General features: G+C 36.9%; 1 protein-coding gene across 1 annotated transcript; it reads left to right on the top strand.

Moving 5' to 3' along the window:
- Positions 1-14434: 14434 nt before the first annotated feature.
- LOC131040282 (L-type lectin-domain containing receptor kinase SIT2) lies at positions 14435-17117 on the top strand. Its single transcript, XM_057973178.2, has one exon. The coding sequence runs from the start codon at positions 14693-14695 to the stop codon at positions 16643-16645; it is 1953 nt and encodes a 650-aa protein (XP_057829161.2). The 5' UTR covers positions 14435-14692; the 3' UTR covers positions 16646-17117.
- Positions 17118-17778: the final 661 nt, after the last annotated feature.

Raw genomic sequence — 17778 nt, 5'->3', positions numbered from 1 at the left:
AAAGTTTCATCTTCTCCGCAATAAAGTATTAGTTTCATGGATTCAGTCAGTTTCAGATGAGACACATCAGCAACAATGGGCTTCAACAAAATCAAATCTTTCAACAGACTCAGACAACATATGGTTCAGTGCTATCTATCCTTTTTGTGAAAGTGAACATTGTGACCACAATCAAATAAGACTTATACAAGTGACAAGAGACACTAAACTTGAGGACTATAGTGGATGTTGGTGTCGAATCTTGGTTTTCTTTTGATTTTATCTTTTGGTGACATGTCTTTTAGCTTTTCCAGGATGTCTTTGACTAGAGATTCTATCTCCAGGATGTCTTTGACTAGAAAGGTGAGGATGGGGTATCGTCACCTATTTGCATTTGCTATCTGTGGATTGTCTCTTAGTAATGCTATGACTTGTCCAAGGATATGAGGACACTGTGAGTCTAGTATGAACTGGGGCATTCCTTGTTTGTGACTGTCTTATCTCCATGCAAACATGTACAATGACTTTCTGGGTCAAACATATGCCTCGATTGTCATAACCTACTTGCCATAATAAAGCTCAATGATGATAATGCACAAGAAGCTCTTTCACTTTCATATCTTCTATCTTTCATCCCCCTTTCTTGATTGACTTCCATCATCCTTCTCGAGTCCACGTAGCCTACTATCACATGACTGAGTATAATGACACACCAAAAATATTTGCATTTCATGTAGTTGCACCTACATTACCACATATAAGCATTTCATACATACATATAGATATCACAACTGCATCACATCCTGCACACAACACCTGTTAGCACAATTTACATTTGCATTATCATATTCATCTGCATTACTTACATGCACATTTGCATCATGCATACACATATAAAACATAAACGAAAAAAAAAATATTGCATTGCATCATATACATATTTGCATCCATATCATAAGCATCACATAAAACATACATCATGAAAAATCTCATCACATCGATACACATGCATATAGCTTCTGCAAAGATGAATCATCTCATATATATATAAAAAGTGTCATGATACAATGATGTCAAAATCATATGGCTACAATCATTCGCAGGTGTCTACATCATCATACAAAAATGGTACAATACTGATACATAGGGAGCCCTCTAAGGCTATGATGAACTCCCTCCCTCAGAGCCGCCTGGCCTCGATGGAGTCTGAGCCCTAGAAGGACCTGTCCCAAGATCATCTCTCCTGGCCCCTGTGTCCCTTGCAGCCACCCCTTGTGTTGCCCTATCAGGATAGAGGAACCCACTAATAACTCCTGCCAACATTGTTGGTAGTGCTAATCCTATCCATGTCATGGTATCCCATGCCACATGTCCCACCCTCATCTCCAGTCCCGGATCCTAGAACACTCATCTCAGTGCATCCCTATCTCCATATCAATCATAGGGTACTAACTCTCCATCGATCGGTATCTGCAGAATCCTATATACATCCTCTAGGGTGACTGTCATCTCACCCATCGGCAGATGAAACGTACAAGTCTCTGAGTGCCATCTCTTAGATAGTGCAGTCAGCAATCCCATGTTCACTCGAAACTCAGGCACATACAGAATGTATCTCAATCCCATAGCCTCAATCGCGGCTCGGTCCTCAAGTGTCAACTCAGGTCGCAATCTCTGTGTCGACGATAATCTCTCCCCTGACTCTAGCATTGGCAAATACTCCTACAGTCAAGCAACTCAATCATGTCAGTTATAGTGGCATTCATTGTTTATCACAAAATGCTACTCGCTATCTAAATGCATATGGCTATCTACCCTAGTGACACTCACTGTTCATCACAAAGTGTTGCTGATTATCCTAGTGGTACTCCCTGTTCATCACAAAGTACTACGTGTGTGACACTCCCTGTTCATCACAAAGTGTTACTCACATTTGCACTCCTTGTTCATCACAAAGTGCTGCTCATATTTTAGTACTCCCTGTTCATCACAAAGTACTTTATCTTGGTACTCACTGTTCATCACAAAGTGCCTTGATCTATCCTAGTCTTCCTAGAGGACCTGCTTGAGTGTATCCTCTCAGTAGCTTATCCAATCGATAGCATATGTTCATCACAGAACTGTCGATTTGACCTAGAAGATGCAAATTCATACTTTTCAAACGCAAACGCGCTTTTAGACTGCACAAACGCGCTTCTGCAACACAGACGCGCTTTCTGGACACAAACGTGCCTACATTATGCACAAACGCGATTCTAGAACCTAAACGCCCCTACAGGACATAAACGCCTCTAAAATTCACAAACGCGCTCGCAATCAATGCAAACGCGGTCCCAGACGTGAACGCGCCTGGAACCGACACAGACACGCCTGTTGGACACAGACGCGCCTGGCACCGACACAGACGCGATTGTGCATTTTTGCATTTTTTTTGGTACCCTATTCCTAGCGCATTTATTGCTACCTACTGAGCATTAATGACAAAAACTTGAAATGCATGAAAGTACGAGGAGATTTGGTGGTACTTACCGGCTCTCCTGCCTCTGCTGGCCTCTGAAATCGGCGAATGCGGTCGAATCTATGAACGAAGGCCATCGTTGCTGACTGCAGCTGCTCTTTTCTCTCTCTGCACTGTGATCTCGTAAGGGTGTGGATGACAATGAGGATGTCTTTTCCCCCGTGGTCTATCTTATAGACTATCCCTAGCCTTCGTTTCCCGAGTCAGTCTTCTTTATCTCGTGACTTTGTCACTTTATTCGGTCAATCCATTCTAGCCTTTCTTTCTTATCGAGAGATTGTCTGCAATCTTTTCAAACATTTTCATCCAATCTCTCGAGGGGGCATATCATTCCCATTCTGGGGCAACTCTGTATCAGTTCATCTTATCTTCTTTGAAACAACGTGACAAGCCGCATTGTCTCAAAGAGGGGCAAAATGTAGACACTCAAAATTGTCGTGTTTAATTAAATAAATATTTTATTTATTTAATTATCTAAGCCTAATTCTTCTATTAATTAAATAAATTTTTATTTATTTAATTAATTCATTTATCCTCTTCTAGCCTTATTTCTTATTTAAATAAATACATTTATTTATTTAAATTACCCTTTCCTGAATTAAATAAATATTTTATTTATTTAATTGTCCTATTTCTTCTATTAATTAATTAAATATTTATTTATTTAATTAATTCATTAGCTTTTTCTACACATGACACATGCAATTCATCTCTTAATTCCTACACTACCTACCTCTTTCATTATTTTGGTATTTCTTTTACCTACCCTCTAATCCTAGCCGACCTCTCTTTTTACACCTCTCAATCTTAACCCTCCATTTCATATTGTGTCTTCTATTTAAGGAGATGCTTCCTTCATTGTCAAACCCTAATGACCTAATCACTCATGCTAATGATCTTTCATGCAACTTGCTACACTACGATCCTACTTGCAACCACATTCCGTTCTTTGTTGAGCTCTTGTGCATATAAAAATCTGAGAGCAAATATATCAAGCAAGATCAATGGAGATAGGAAGAATGAAGATCAAAACCCTATTGGACATGTGATGGTATAATCTTTGTGATTTCATTTGATTTGCATTGTCTTAGGTAATCTTCATATGTTATGGTGGATCTTTGTTGATTGTTAGGCTAGGGTTTTGTGGTTGAATTCATTTAGCCTTTCAATATTGTTATTATTGTTATCCATTTTCACCATAAACAACAACAAAATCATCTCCAAAGTGTGTCATGTTGATCTGGAATAGATAAGTCTATCGGTGCTTATTTTGGACCTATTTTCCGGTAACAGCAAATATGCAAATATGAAAAATCCAATGAACAAATCTCCAAGACAAAGTGTCCAAACGATGTCTTCAACATAACCAAGTGTTTTCCATGTCATTCCAAGTGTCGATGAACAATATATTTTGCCAGCAAACTAGATACCGGTGACTATGCATAAGTCACTTGCTTGTCGGTGAACATTGCCAATTCTTCAAAGTGCCAGAGTTGATAAGTGTTAACATCAATGACAAAACCATATCAACATAACCAAAACATCAATAGCCATAAGAGAAGCGAGAAATATGAAGAGTGTCATGGATTCCTATGAAGCTACTTCTGGGCAAAAAATAAATTCGGATAAGAGTTCTTTGTTCTTCATCAATACCCCTATGGATAAACAAAGAAGGATTGAAAAGATCCTTGGATGTAAAATTGATGAGTTTCCTTCTACTTATTTGGGTCTCCCTCTATTCTTAAAGCCTTTGGAGAATTTCTGGATGAAGCTAGTTGATAGATTTAATTCCAAACTGGTTAGGTGGAAGGGAGCCCTCCTTAGCGAAGTGTGTAAGGTGATGATGCTTAAGGCCACCCTTCAAAATCTGCCTATCTATGCCCTTAGTCTATTTAAAATCTCTAGGAAGTTTGTTGAGGCCATTGAAAGAATTCAAAAAGAATTCTCATGGTCGAGAGTGGAAGATAAAAATAGAATCTCCCTTATTGCCTAGAATAATATTTGCACTCCTAAGGCTTTTGGGGGTCTCAGAATAAGGAACATTATGACTATGAATAATATCTTGTTAGATAAACAAATTTTGACAATGAAAGGGGAGGAAAGGGAATGGAATTCCATTTTGAAAAATAAATACCTTCACATGCAACCGTCTCGTGAAGAATTTATGGATAAATCCTTTCTTGTGGAAGGCTCTGCAATTTGGAATGCTATTCAAATGACCAAAGTCTGGGCTACTGCTAAAAGAAAGTGGAAACTGGGGAATGGGAGAATTATCAGATTTTGGGAGGATAGATGGCTTATGGATAAACCGTTGGAGGAAATCCCCATTCTTAATGAATGGAAAGATTGGTTTAAAAGAAGGTATGGAGACCTTGTTAGGGACTACTGGAGAAATGGTAAGTGGATTGAGTTCAACCAGTTTTGTTTGGGCTTAAGATTTTTGGAGTCCTTGCTCTCTTCCAAAATCTTCATGGAGCATTCTAAGGATTGTATGATTTGGAAGGAAACTTCTGATGGGAGATATTCTATGTCTTTAGCTATCTCTATTCATTACAAAGTTTCGGAAGAGATTCCTTTGTGGGAGAAAGTGTGGATAAAGAAGTTGACTCCCAAAATTAATATCTTCTTTTGGATTTTTATCCAAAATAAGGTGTTAACCCTTGATAATCTCCATAAGCGTGGATTTGTTTTTCCTAATAGGTGTTCTCTTTCTTGCATGGAGGAGGAGTCTACCTTCCATATCCTCTACCAATGCAATTTCAGTCAAGATATTTGGAATATTATTCTTAATAAGTGGAAGTTGAGCTGAGTTTTCTTGAGCTCTCTGGAAGAGTTTTTGCGATAATGGTATTGCCCTAGCTCTAATTCTAAGAATGTTGAGCTTTGGAAACTTATTCTCCCTATTGTCACCTGGAACATCTGGAAGGAGCGTAACAACAAGATTTTTAGGGAAAAAAGTGTGAACCCTGAAGTGGTGGTGGATAAAATCTATAGAGGGATCCATTAATGCTTATATGGAATTGATACTGGTTTATCTGCTAAAGAAGAATTTAATGAAAGATGGAACCTTTCTAATAGTAGAAACAACAAAGATAAATGTAGAGATGGTCTTTTCTGGTGCTTTCCTTCCCAGGGATGGATCAAGGCCAATTTTGATGGGGCTTCTAAGGGAAATCCTGGCAATGCGGGTTATGGGGGTATTGTCAGGAATTTTGCTGGAGGTTGCCTTGTGGTTGTTGTTGGCTCTTTGGGTAACTAGACTAGTCATTATGCTGAAGCTTCAGCTGCCCTAAATACTCTAATTATAGCTAAAAATCTCAATCATGACAAACCATTGTTGGAGGGAGATTCTCTTAATATTATTAAATGCCTTAATGGTGAAGTTGAGCCTTTGTGGTCTATCGAAAATATCATTTTTAAGGCCAGAGAAATTATTACTAGCTTTAAATCTATTATTATTGAGCATGCTTTTAGGGGCAAAAATGTCATAGCAGACGTTCTTGCTAACCTTGGCGTTATTTCCGAAGAACAAAGCATATGGAATAGTGAAGATAATATTGATTTCAATATTAAAGACCTCATTAGAAAGGATAGAATTATAGGGAAAGAAGGATTGCATTTTAATCATGGTAGTATTAATGATTAATCATCAAAAATTTAGAAAGGTAATGATATCTCGTCAGATGGGCAGAGTGTCAAATAAGAATATTAAAAAATCGTACGCTTTGTGGGTGTGTATTTTCAAGAATCTGAGTCATCTGGAAGATTGCTTTGAAGTTGCAGAAGCAGAAAAATTGCAGAATGAATTCAAGAATGGGAGGTGATCTTAGAAGAGAGGAACCTGATAACATTTCTAGATGGTGGGAGATGCCTAAGGTATGGATGAAGTTGGAGAAGGGTTTCACGTCGCCATTCATGGAAAAAATGGTGGATTATGACAAAAGCAGAGTTAACCTGGCGGTTACTAGAGTGACTAAAAACTGGAAAAATGGTACTTTCAAAATCCATGGTGTCGAATTCAAGCTAGATGCAAAGCTCATCTCTACAGTCACTGGTATGCCCCATATTGAGCTCAATTTATTTAGGGACTTGAAAGTCTCCAATAATGTTGTGAAGTTGTTTCTGCACAAAGATAAGGAGAGAGCAAAATTAGGCAAAGCGTATAGGGGGTATTATGATGCATCTAATATTAATTTTTTTTTGGTTTTGTGCTTAATGTCATTATGAAGTATATCATTGTGGAGGGCCATTTCACTAGGGTCCATACCTATTACTTTGATGTTTCTAAACCACTTTAGGCATGAGAAAAGGGTGTCTCTTCCCTATTACCTTTTCAGGTCCCTGTCACGCTCATTGAACAAGCACAGTAAGAACCCCTCTTCTCCTATGCTACATTATGCCCTTATTTTGCTCATTTATGAACATTGTAAGATTTTGGCAATTCATGAAAACAAAAGGCTATCGGTGTCACCGGGGGAAGGCAAGAGGAAAAGTGATGACCATGGGCCTAGTAAGGATGAGCAGAAACATAGTAAAAAGGCTAAAAAAGGTTTTGTGGAGAAAAACATTGAGGACACGAATTGGAGCCATAAATATAAGGATATAGAGGTTGATCCCGAGGATATGGGAAAAGAAGGAAGTGATATGGAGACTGATGATATTGATGGGCAGGAGAGTTGGAAAGATGAGGAAGTGGGGGAAGAGGAAGGAGGAGAAGAGGAATATTATGATAAGAACAACCCTACCCACAATGCGAGTACAGGTAATTTTAATAACTAGCCTATGGAGGAGGAGGACAACTAGATTAATGAGGAGGAAAGGCAAATAGAAATTGAAAAAAAAAAGGATAAGGAGGATACGAGCAAGGAAAAGGATAGAGGTAGAAGTGAGATTATTCTGGATAAGCTCAAGAACCAGTCTAATGCTCGTATGGGTTTTGATAGGTGGGTATATGAAAGAATTAATAAAATGGAAAAAAATTCTAATCAATAGGAAGAGTAGAGACAAAAAGGTGAAAGTAACCCGGAGCAATCGAAAAAGGTAATGGACGAAAAAGTGGAGAAGCTGGAAGTTCAAATCAGCAAGCTGGAGGAAGGAAAGGCAGCCATGAAGAACTTCTTGATTCTGATTCAGGATATCCTCAACTCTGTGACTAGGAACATGGAGGAAATTGCCAAATACCTTGATGGCCCTAGCCCTACCAAACCTGTTGTGGACCTTGATGTTGATGATGCTGCTACTGAGGCTAGGAATGTGGATAGTTCTCCTAGAGGTGCGGCCAAAAGGACCAGGGCGAGTACGAAAAAAGATGCCTTGGCCTCTTCCAAAGAAATCCCAATTCTTGGGGATAATATCAAATAAATGCAAGTGATTAGAGAGAAATTGGCTAATACCCTTAAAAGCATTATGAAATTTGTCCTTTTTCTATTTTTTGTTGCTTGTTGTTGGTTGTCTTGGGCTTTTATGTTGGCTTTTCCCAGTTCTTTGCTGGTTTTCTTCTAGTCTGTCCTATCTTGTTTCTTAATGCTCTTATCTTTTAAGGTTCTTATGTAAAGGGTTTCGAGATCCCTTCAAAACCTATTTTTCCCATAATCAAAAATATTAATAATGTATTGTATTGTGAATTATCTTATATAACCTCTATCATTGAAAAATATGCCACGTTATTTAATATAGTAAATTTAAAAACATAAAATGATTAATATTTTTTATTTTTTTATTTTTATATATATATTTTAAATAATGCCTGGTAAAAATTTTCACGTGACTGATGACGCTAGCATGACACGCCCTCCGGCTCCACTCGAAATTCTTTTGACCCGAAGCTATGAACCGATGAGACCACAATCAGGGGACCTCATCCCCACACTTCACTTGTTCAAACCCGAGAGCACAACAACCCAAAGAAGACACAAGGCTTGCGAGCGCAATGGCCTAGTAGGGGTTTAAACCCTAGTGGCCATTTCATCAACAAAGTGTTTTAACTGTGACACTACATGTCCAAAGACATAAAATGATTAATATTAATAATTACAAAATTGAACATATAATTATTATTTTTTAAACAAATGTATACATTACATATAAATTTCCTATTGTGATAGAAGTCAATATTCAAGCCTTTAACTGCATTGAGCATAGAACTTTATATGCTAGGCCATACAATAAAGCACTAAAATTTCTTATATGTCCTCATTTTTGGAAAACATGTTCCCTTCCATCAAACTTGGAATTGTTGGCAAGACATTGCTTAGGTAGTCAAATGTTGTCATTGATGGCAACTTGATGCTCATATGATCAATGGTAACTATTTTGTTTGCAATAAATATTGTCACATGGCTAGTCAATGCAGAAATAGGATGAATAATAATGGTCCATCTCTCTCTGATCAATGTTTCAAAAGCAATAAGTATGGTCATAAGTCAATAGAATGCAAAAGTGTGATAAACAATAGAAGTAATGTTAGATGCTATGCATGTGGTAGGTTTGGACATGTTGCTAATCAATCCAAATCAAGAGGAAATCAGATGAACTTTAGGCCTATGCAAGGAAATGTTATTTTCTATACTTGCAACAAATCCAATCACATTGCAAGATATTGCAGAAGCAAAAAAGTAGATAGGAAGGGTTTGGAAGACAAGAACAAGAATGTGAAGGCAGATGAGAAGGGAAAAGCAAAAGAAGATGAGATCAAAGATTAGATGAAGAAGGCATGGGTTAAGAAGAGTGATTCAGAAGTAGGAAGTGGATCCATGCCTGATTCTGGTGTTGGAGCTTCATCTGATAACTAAGCTAAGGCATCTGGCCTTGGGCGAGGTTTTTACAAAAATCTTATAACCCCATGTTTGAGATTTGTGCCTGATTTTAGTAGGTTGCGGAAGTTGTATTGGATGATTGTCAATCTATTGGATGGAGTTTCGGAAGAGTATGAGTAGATTTGAAGATCCATGAAAGATTTTTGTGTGATACAGAGTATCTGAAAGTGTTAGGGTAAAGTGCATTTACTACAATGAAAATTTACGTATGTAGAAGATAAAAAGTGGTTTAATCACTTCATTTATTACTTTGCATTCAAAGAGAAAAAGAGAAGAGATCTCTACAAACTGAATTTTTAGAGACCGAAGCGTGAAAGAAGATTTCTCCAGCGATTTGACAAGAAACCCTAATCTGATGGACAAGGTATTTCTCAATGAAACTTTTTCAAGTTTGAAGTTTAAATTTTTTGGAATGGCTACCTCTGGAACTATTGCCCCATTAGAAATCGACATCACTCATGGAGCCAAGCCAAATTTCAAGAAACATCCATTTATTTCCATGGAAGATGATCCAAAAAGTGCGTTTTCATTGGTTTCACATGGTGTCTTGCATATCAAATATATTAGGGTTTACACTCATTGTAACATTGAGGATTTGGGAACCTCTAACCTATTAAATCTCTTAAACAATAATTTCAAGTATTGGAGGAGAAGGGTTTTGAATAATATGTCAGGTTTCTGATGTTTGATGAACCTGAATGGGTTTGTTATGCATTGAGGAGAATGCATGATGAATTCATGTGGTTGAATAAACCATTCAAGATCACAAAGAATGTTATTAGGGTTGTTATAGGGTTGTGTTCATCGAATGAGCTACTGTCATTGAAGGTTGCAAAGAACAAGATTGTTACAAATGCAATGAGATCAAAATTTGACCGTAGGGAAATGAATATCAATGACATTTTGGAGTATGATGTTAAGTTTTCCTCAACAATGATTGGATATAAGATATACTACTCCACAAGAAGAATTTTGTTTTCAAAACAACCATCTATGTTTCCTATGAGATGATGAAGGAAAATAAGAAGTATGACCTATGTGAACTACTCCAAAGTGAGCTATTGAAGAATTTGAAGAAGATTAAGAAGAACAAGAAACATCCATTCAATTAAGAAACCTTGATCCTGTGTCTATTTTTCTACTTCATGAAAGAAGTTCCGGGAGTAGGATAGATTCAATGGGCTTTTGACAGAATTGTGGGAGTATAGATCTGAGAGTACTTGTATAACTCCTGTGATTCTATCGTTCAAAATACAAATCTCTGGGGTTACTTTAAGAATTTTCAAAAGTAAATGCATCGAAGGGAGAGAATTCCTAAGACAATAGTAGAAAAGTATCAAGATACCATTTGTTTCATGGTGGACACTGATCAATTCTTAACGGAAGGTTTTGAACCTAGAACCATATAGATTATGTCCCCAGGGTATGAAGTTGATGGGAAAATTTTGGAACTATATGCAAAACACTTATTAAGAAAGTCGATAGATCCCTCAGAGGAAAGGTTTGGTACATATGCAGAGAAGAGATTGAACCTGCATCAATAGTTCAAGAAAACAAAAATTCAAAAGAAAGTCAGGAAGGAAGTAGAGGCTTATGTTGAGAGCATAGGGATAACTAAGGAGGTGGTCTGAGAGGTGAGGAATAGAAACATCTTCTATGAAGAGCAGAGTATTAAGGAAAAGAAAGATAAATCAAAAGTCACTGCTACCAAGCCTGAGAAATCAAGAAGCATTGCTCCCTCCTTTGGTTCTGCAAAGGCATCCAAATCATCGGTCGAGTCATCCAGTGGTGATGAGAAGAGAAAGAAGGCAGTAAGATTTAAAACTGTGAAGGATGATGAAGAGATAGAGTCTGATGAAGTTGTGTAGGAGGTAAAGGCCAAAGTAGTCAAGGCCTCTAAAGTTGCCAAGAAGAAACCATCTGGTGGAGCAAAGCCAAGTAAGAAATCAAAGACATATAGAAATGGTGATGTGATTAAACAGGTAAGATTTATTGTTAAATCTCCTATGTCTCTAAATGAAATAATGAATGAGGTGGTAAAGAATTGGAATTTGAAACCATTGTCAAAATGGTATGACAATTTTGATGTGAATGGGAAAAGGACATTAGAGGAATCTAATATTGAATATTTGAATGTAGAGAATAAAGCGTTAATAGAAACAATATATGAAATATCCAAGAGTCTATATGATGTATTGGATATAAGGAGAGTAACTACAAAAGAAGAAGAAGAGAGACTAAGAGAATATGTTCTAGTTAATATATGCTCCCTAATATCTAAGGACGACATTGTAAGAATCCTTAAGTTATCAAAGAATGAGTTCTAGATCAAAACTAGAGTAAATAAGATCATGATTGGGAAAACTGATGAAGTCATAGAGGACACTGAGAAAATTTTGAGAATTTTTTTTCTTCACAATCACTATGAGGTTATACATGAGAAAACTCAGGATGATCTGGAAACTGCGTAGACAAAGGATGATACTCCAGAAGTATGGACATTTGAGCAGGCATAGGTAAATGTTCTAGAAATGGCTAGAGATGAAGATGTTGCAAATAAGGGTGAAGGAAAAGCAGGACAAACATATGAGACTAAAGATACTTAGAATCCTCTGGTTGAAGCTGATTCAGAGAAAGTAGAAGAGATGGAGAAGGTGGAGGTTAAGGTTGAAGTTGAAACTGAAGCAAAAGACACTGTAGAGGTAGTAAAGGGAAAGCAAGGTGTTGATGAATACTTATCTAGATATCTTCAAGCTTTTGTAAGTAAGGACTGTGTGTATATATGTATATAAAATTTTGGCTTAAATTTGGACATATGAAGTCTCATATTTTCCATTGATGTCAATAAAGGAGTGTAGAAGAGTGAAAAATGTTGTAACAAGATTAGGGGGAGTCCTTTGGAGTTTTGCAATTTTGGATTTTTTTGTTGTAGTGTATAGTGTTTTGGTTTTGGTTCCTACACAAACATTTTTCACTAAGTGTTGCCATCAATGCCAAAATGTGAGATTGTTGGCAACAAACACTGCTTATGTAGTCAAATGTTGTCATTGAGTGCAACTAATGATAATGCATGCATCCATAGTTCATGGTTTGTTCATACGTGAAGATAGATTGACTTTTGGTTAGGTTTGATGAGATAGAACATGACATTCGATAGTATGCAATAATTTGGTTGGTGTTTCACTTATATTGAATATTTTGGGTTGCAGATTTGTGGGATTTTTTATGGAAGTGTTATTTACCTTACTCAAAGTTTTTTTCCTTCGGTGATTATTCTTGAGTGAGTTAGAAGGTTTGGTATACAGGTTTTCGGTAGAACGATGTTCATTACCAGTCTCATGTGAATAATCATTATGTGGATTATGTGGATTACTTTTCGTGGTTGTTTTTATGTTTGAGGATGGTCTGTTGACATATGAGAAGCATGTGGACAGTTATTTTTGGTATGCATATGTATTTGGTTCAGATTGAGCTAACTTGGTATACACGTTTCATTTGTGTGTTATGCATTTTTGGGCCGACGTATAGAAGACCTAATTTGATATTGCGGATATTAAAGGGTGATTGATATGATCATTTTGGATATTGGTGGTTGTGTAGAAATTATTTGTGAGCAATTGTGGATAGTTTCATGGGCATAAGTAAAGGATTTGTGCTCTGAAATATAGCAAAACAACAAAATAGAGCAGTATAGCAAAGCTGAGTAAGATTGAGTATTTTGAGCTTAACCGAAACTATTTCCAAAAATTCGCATATTCTATTCATTAGTTCATTACTTCTTGTAATCATTGTAAATGATTGTAAGGCAGTGAGCCTTTCGGGGCTATAGTTCTTATTGTAATTGAGTAGTGAGCTCTAGGCAGTGTGCTTGAATGCATGTGCATTCCCCTTATGTAATGTTTCTATACTTCTAATAGAGTATATTAATATTGTGGATCTCAATTCCACTGTATTTTTTCCCTTAACTGGGTTTCCACATAAAAATCTTGGTGTTATGGTGTTGTGGATATTTGTTTTATCTGTTTACATCTTTCTTTTGTTGATTTGTATTAGAAGGTTGAAGAATCATATTAATAATGTTAAAGGTTGCAGAACACTGATCCACTCCCCCTCTAAGTGTTCCTTGATTCCAACAATAATAGGATTCTTTACATCAAAATATTTTTCTATAGTTTTCTATTTGATTGTACGCTATTTAAGATTGGTTCATTCTCAATCACTTCATTTTCCAAATTCTTCATCTAAGATAACCTTATCATTTTAGTGCTCCACAACATCATTAATGCATTTGATGAAAAATAGTCACTTGATTAAAACATAGGACACATTTGTTGAGAGATGGAAAGCTGCATGTTGGAAATGGCTATTCAGTCGATGGAATGGACATTTACTTACTATTTATTAATTAAATGAAAAATAAAAAGATACTCGTATTTGATTTTTAATTTAATTAATAAATAGAAAATAAATGTCTAATCAGATTCATTTCGTTAGCTGGATAGATATTGCCTTGGCCTTGGGTATACTTGATGGCATTCTAGAAAGTTTGGTTTGCCTACCTATTAATGTAAACTAGATTATTAGATGTTTAACTATATGATTATTAATTGAATGATGGTTAACAATATTTTTAAATATTGACTAATTCAAAAGTTTACTATCATTAATATTATTTATATTATTTATATTATTTATTATATTATTATTAAATTAGATGAAGTGTATTAATATTTTTAAATATTGTCTAATTTAATAGTCTAACATCATATGTTTGACTTAACGATGTAGATGATGAAAAGATAAATGTGTTACATCACTGAATAGTTTGATGAAGACTTAAATCTAATAATAGACCCTACTTAACAATTTTTTTTGACCAGTAGAACATTTGAAAATACTAGTATTTTCAAATATTAAGATATAAATAATAATAGACTTTACCTAACAATTTTTTATGATCTCTAAACTCTTTATAGTTTTGTTTTAAATTAGTAAGATATAAATAAAACTATATATAATCTAAATATCTATTATCATAATCCTCTATAAATTTTCAGTCTACAGAAATCTCATCTTTCATATAATACAAAGATTCTTCAATCAGTCCATATGGCCATCAAATTTAATCCGCAAATTCCTCTATCAATCCATATGGTCATCGAATTTAGTCTCCGGATGTGACAAAAACCAATAATACGTGTCAGTTAGTGTCTGTAAATCATGGCAGACTTGAATCTTCTTCTTCATCTTAAGTTTATCTAAATATCCCGTGTATTAGGTTTCACCATTGACAGACGCCTGTGAGTTTTATTAGCTTCTGTGCAAGCTTACCAGCTTAATTTGTAGCCCGTTTTCTAATCTTAGATAGAAACTGTAAGCCATGTCTGTGTGTATCCTAGCGATCCTTGTGCTACATGCATGGCTTCCAGCACAAGCTCAGACAAGTTTTCGCTTCAATAAATTCAATGCCTCCACCCTTTATCAGGTCGAGCATTCTTCAATCCGTTCTGGTGCCATTTGCCTCACCAATCAATCACAACACGTGTCTGGCCGAGTTTTATATCCTCAGTCGGTGCGGATGAAAGATTCCAATTCGACAAATACGAGCTCATCTTTCAGCACCACCTTCGTATTCGCCATGGTTCCTTATTCTTCCGATCCTTCACGCAGCAGCGGGCAGGGGATGGCCTTTCTCATAACGCCCAGCAAGTCTCCTGTGGAAGAATCATCAACTCAGTACCTTGGTTTGTTTAATGCGTCCAACATAGGGAAGGCCGAAAATCATCTCTTTGCCATCGAGTTCGACACAATCCTCAACGTGGATGTCCAAGACAAGAACGACAATCATGTCGGTGTGGATCTCAACGATCTCAAGTCCGAAGAGCCTGAAACTGCGGGGTACTGGATTGGCAACCGATTTCATGAACTAGATCTCAAGGGTGGACAGAATATTCAGGCTTGGATCGATTACGATCATACCCAACAGCAATTGAATGTTACGATAGTAGAAGCTGGATCACTTCGACCCCAAAAGCCTCTTATATCGCTCAAAAATATGACTTTGTCCAATATTTTTGAAGAAGAAATGTATGTTGGTTTCTCTGCATCAACAGGAACTGTCGTTGCAGATCACTGTGTCCTGGCTTGGAGCTTCAGCACAGATGGATCGGCGCCTGAGCTGGATGTATCTCATCTTCCTTCCCTCATCAAGCGCAAGAAATCCAACTCGAGACTTATAGCCGGTGTTACTACAGCTCTAGTACTGTTGTTGGTGCTTCTTGTTGCAGCAGCTATTTTTAGCTGGAAGAGAAACAACTATAGAAACGCTAAAGAAGACTGGGAGACGGAATATTGGCCTCACAGTTTTGACTACAAAGACTTAAATATTGCAACCAAGGGTTTCCGAGATGATCAAGTTCTGGGTAGTGGAGGTTTTGGACGGGTGTACAAAGGAGTACTCCCTGCTAATGGCCAGGAAGTCGCTGTAAAATCCATCTTTAGAGAGAGCACTGAAGGCATGAAGGAATTCATAGCAGAGATTTCAACTCTCGGGCGTTTACAGCACCGGAATCTTGTACAGGTCAGAGGCTATTGCAGAAGAGGAGCAAAGTTATTCATAGTGTATGACTACATGCCAAATGGAAGCCTGGAAAAGATGATTTTTAAGAAGACAGAGAGCGTGCTTCCATGGGCTCAAAGGTACAGAATTCTAAGGGACGTGTGTGCAGGATTGGAGTATCTTCACGAAGGATGGGAGAAAAGGGTAGTGCACAGAGACATCAAATCTAGCAATATTTTGTTGGATTCTGAACTTAATGCAAAGCTGGGAGACTTCGGGCTTGCTCGTCTGTACGAGCATACAGAAAACCCACAAACTACTAGGGTGATGGGTACCCTTGGGTACATCGCTCCGGAACTCGTACACACAGGAAAAGCCGCTCCCAGCGCAGATGTGTTCAGCTTTGGTGTTTTAATGTTAGAGGTTGCCTGCGGGAGGAGGCCAGTGGATTCGTCTCTCGATGCTTCCCAGATGGTAATGGAGGAGTGGGTGAAAGATCTCCATGCGAAAGGGAGGCTTATGCATGCACCAGATCCAAATCTTGGTGGTGAATATGATGACGATGAGATGGAGAAGGTGCTCAAATTAGGACTGCTGTGCTGCAATCCTCAGCCAGAGGCAAGACCTTCCATCAGACAGGTATTGCAGATAATTGAAGGGGAAGCGTCTCTTCCCAATTTAGTTCCATATGAGATGAGTGGAGGGATCAGTAGTTCATTTACAAGTACAGGAGAATCATTTGCCTCGACTTCCAAGTCTTTAGAGGGACGATAGTGAACAGTCTCGTGGAAATTAGTCATCGTTTAGCAGAGGGTTTCTGCTAAAATTTTGATGGATTGGGTACTTTTTTGTGTGTGGAGTTGTTCAACAGAGGATCCCGTATTGGCAAAGCTACCATTGTCTTTGTTTTTGTACATGGAGCTGTGTTCAATTGCAAATTTGCAGAAACATGGAATGAGTTAAAAGAGTCGATGTATTTTCCCTTGGCATGAGACTGATGTAATACTTCCTCTCTATCTTCTGTTATTTTGATTCTGTTCTATGTACAGTACTGAGTGTTAAATTGCAGTAACAGGGAATGAATTAAAAGAATCACTGTATTTTCCCTTAGCACGAGGTTGATGTAATACTTCCTCTGTATCCTCTGTTGTTTTGATACTGTTCATTTGTCTTGAACAATGAATAGAGTATTGTTTTAAAGATTAACATGTAGCTTCAGGAATTGTTTACATCATAAATTAACAGATATCTATATTAAATTGTATGAAGAGTCAATTTTTTCTATTTTAGTTGATCTCATTTGATACAAATCTTATATATCTACAAGAACATGCCGCAGTACATCTGATTGCTATTCTCAAATGCTTTTGTACAGGGACGTTTTGATAGCCAGCTTTGCTTGGACTTTAATATCTTCCCCACGCCTTTTAATCCCGATTTTTCTCTTCCACATAATCATTTTTTGTTGGTGCTCTTCATTTCTTTGCAAATTTCCGCTGATATTTTTTTTTGGTTGTATATTTCGTATATTTTCAACAACTATGTTGTATGAATTTGGAAATAATGCAGATGAGTTACACAAAAAAATAGAAATTTAGGTAAATATGATGTTACATAAGTATGTTTTTTATCAAATGTCTTAAAAGGTCAAAAAATAAGTGAGATTGTTTTTTATTAGATTAGCAGGGAGACAATCTTGAAACTATTTCTACGGATAGTAGTATCATTCCTATTACTAATTACAGAAGTATCATAGTAGTTGTTGCCATAAACCATACTACTAATGTTGTTACCAGCATTATCCTTATCAACCTTTAACAAACCAGTCTTAGCATAATTAATTAACATTAAGTCTTTCAAAGTGGGCACGCAGGCCCCAAAATACCACCAGTTGCAAAACATAACAA

Source organism: Cryptomeria japonica, chromosome 7 (assembly GCF_030272615.1).
Source record: "Cryptomeria japonica chromosome 7, Sugi_1.0, whole genome shotgun sequence".
NCBI lineage: Eukaryota > Viridiplantae > Streptophyta > Pinopsida > Cupressales > Cupressaceae > Cryptomeria > Cryptomeria japonica.
The sequence above is the reverse complement of the archived record's forward strand: the minus strand, read 5'-3'. Positions and strand labels throughout refer to the sequence as shown.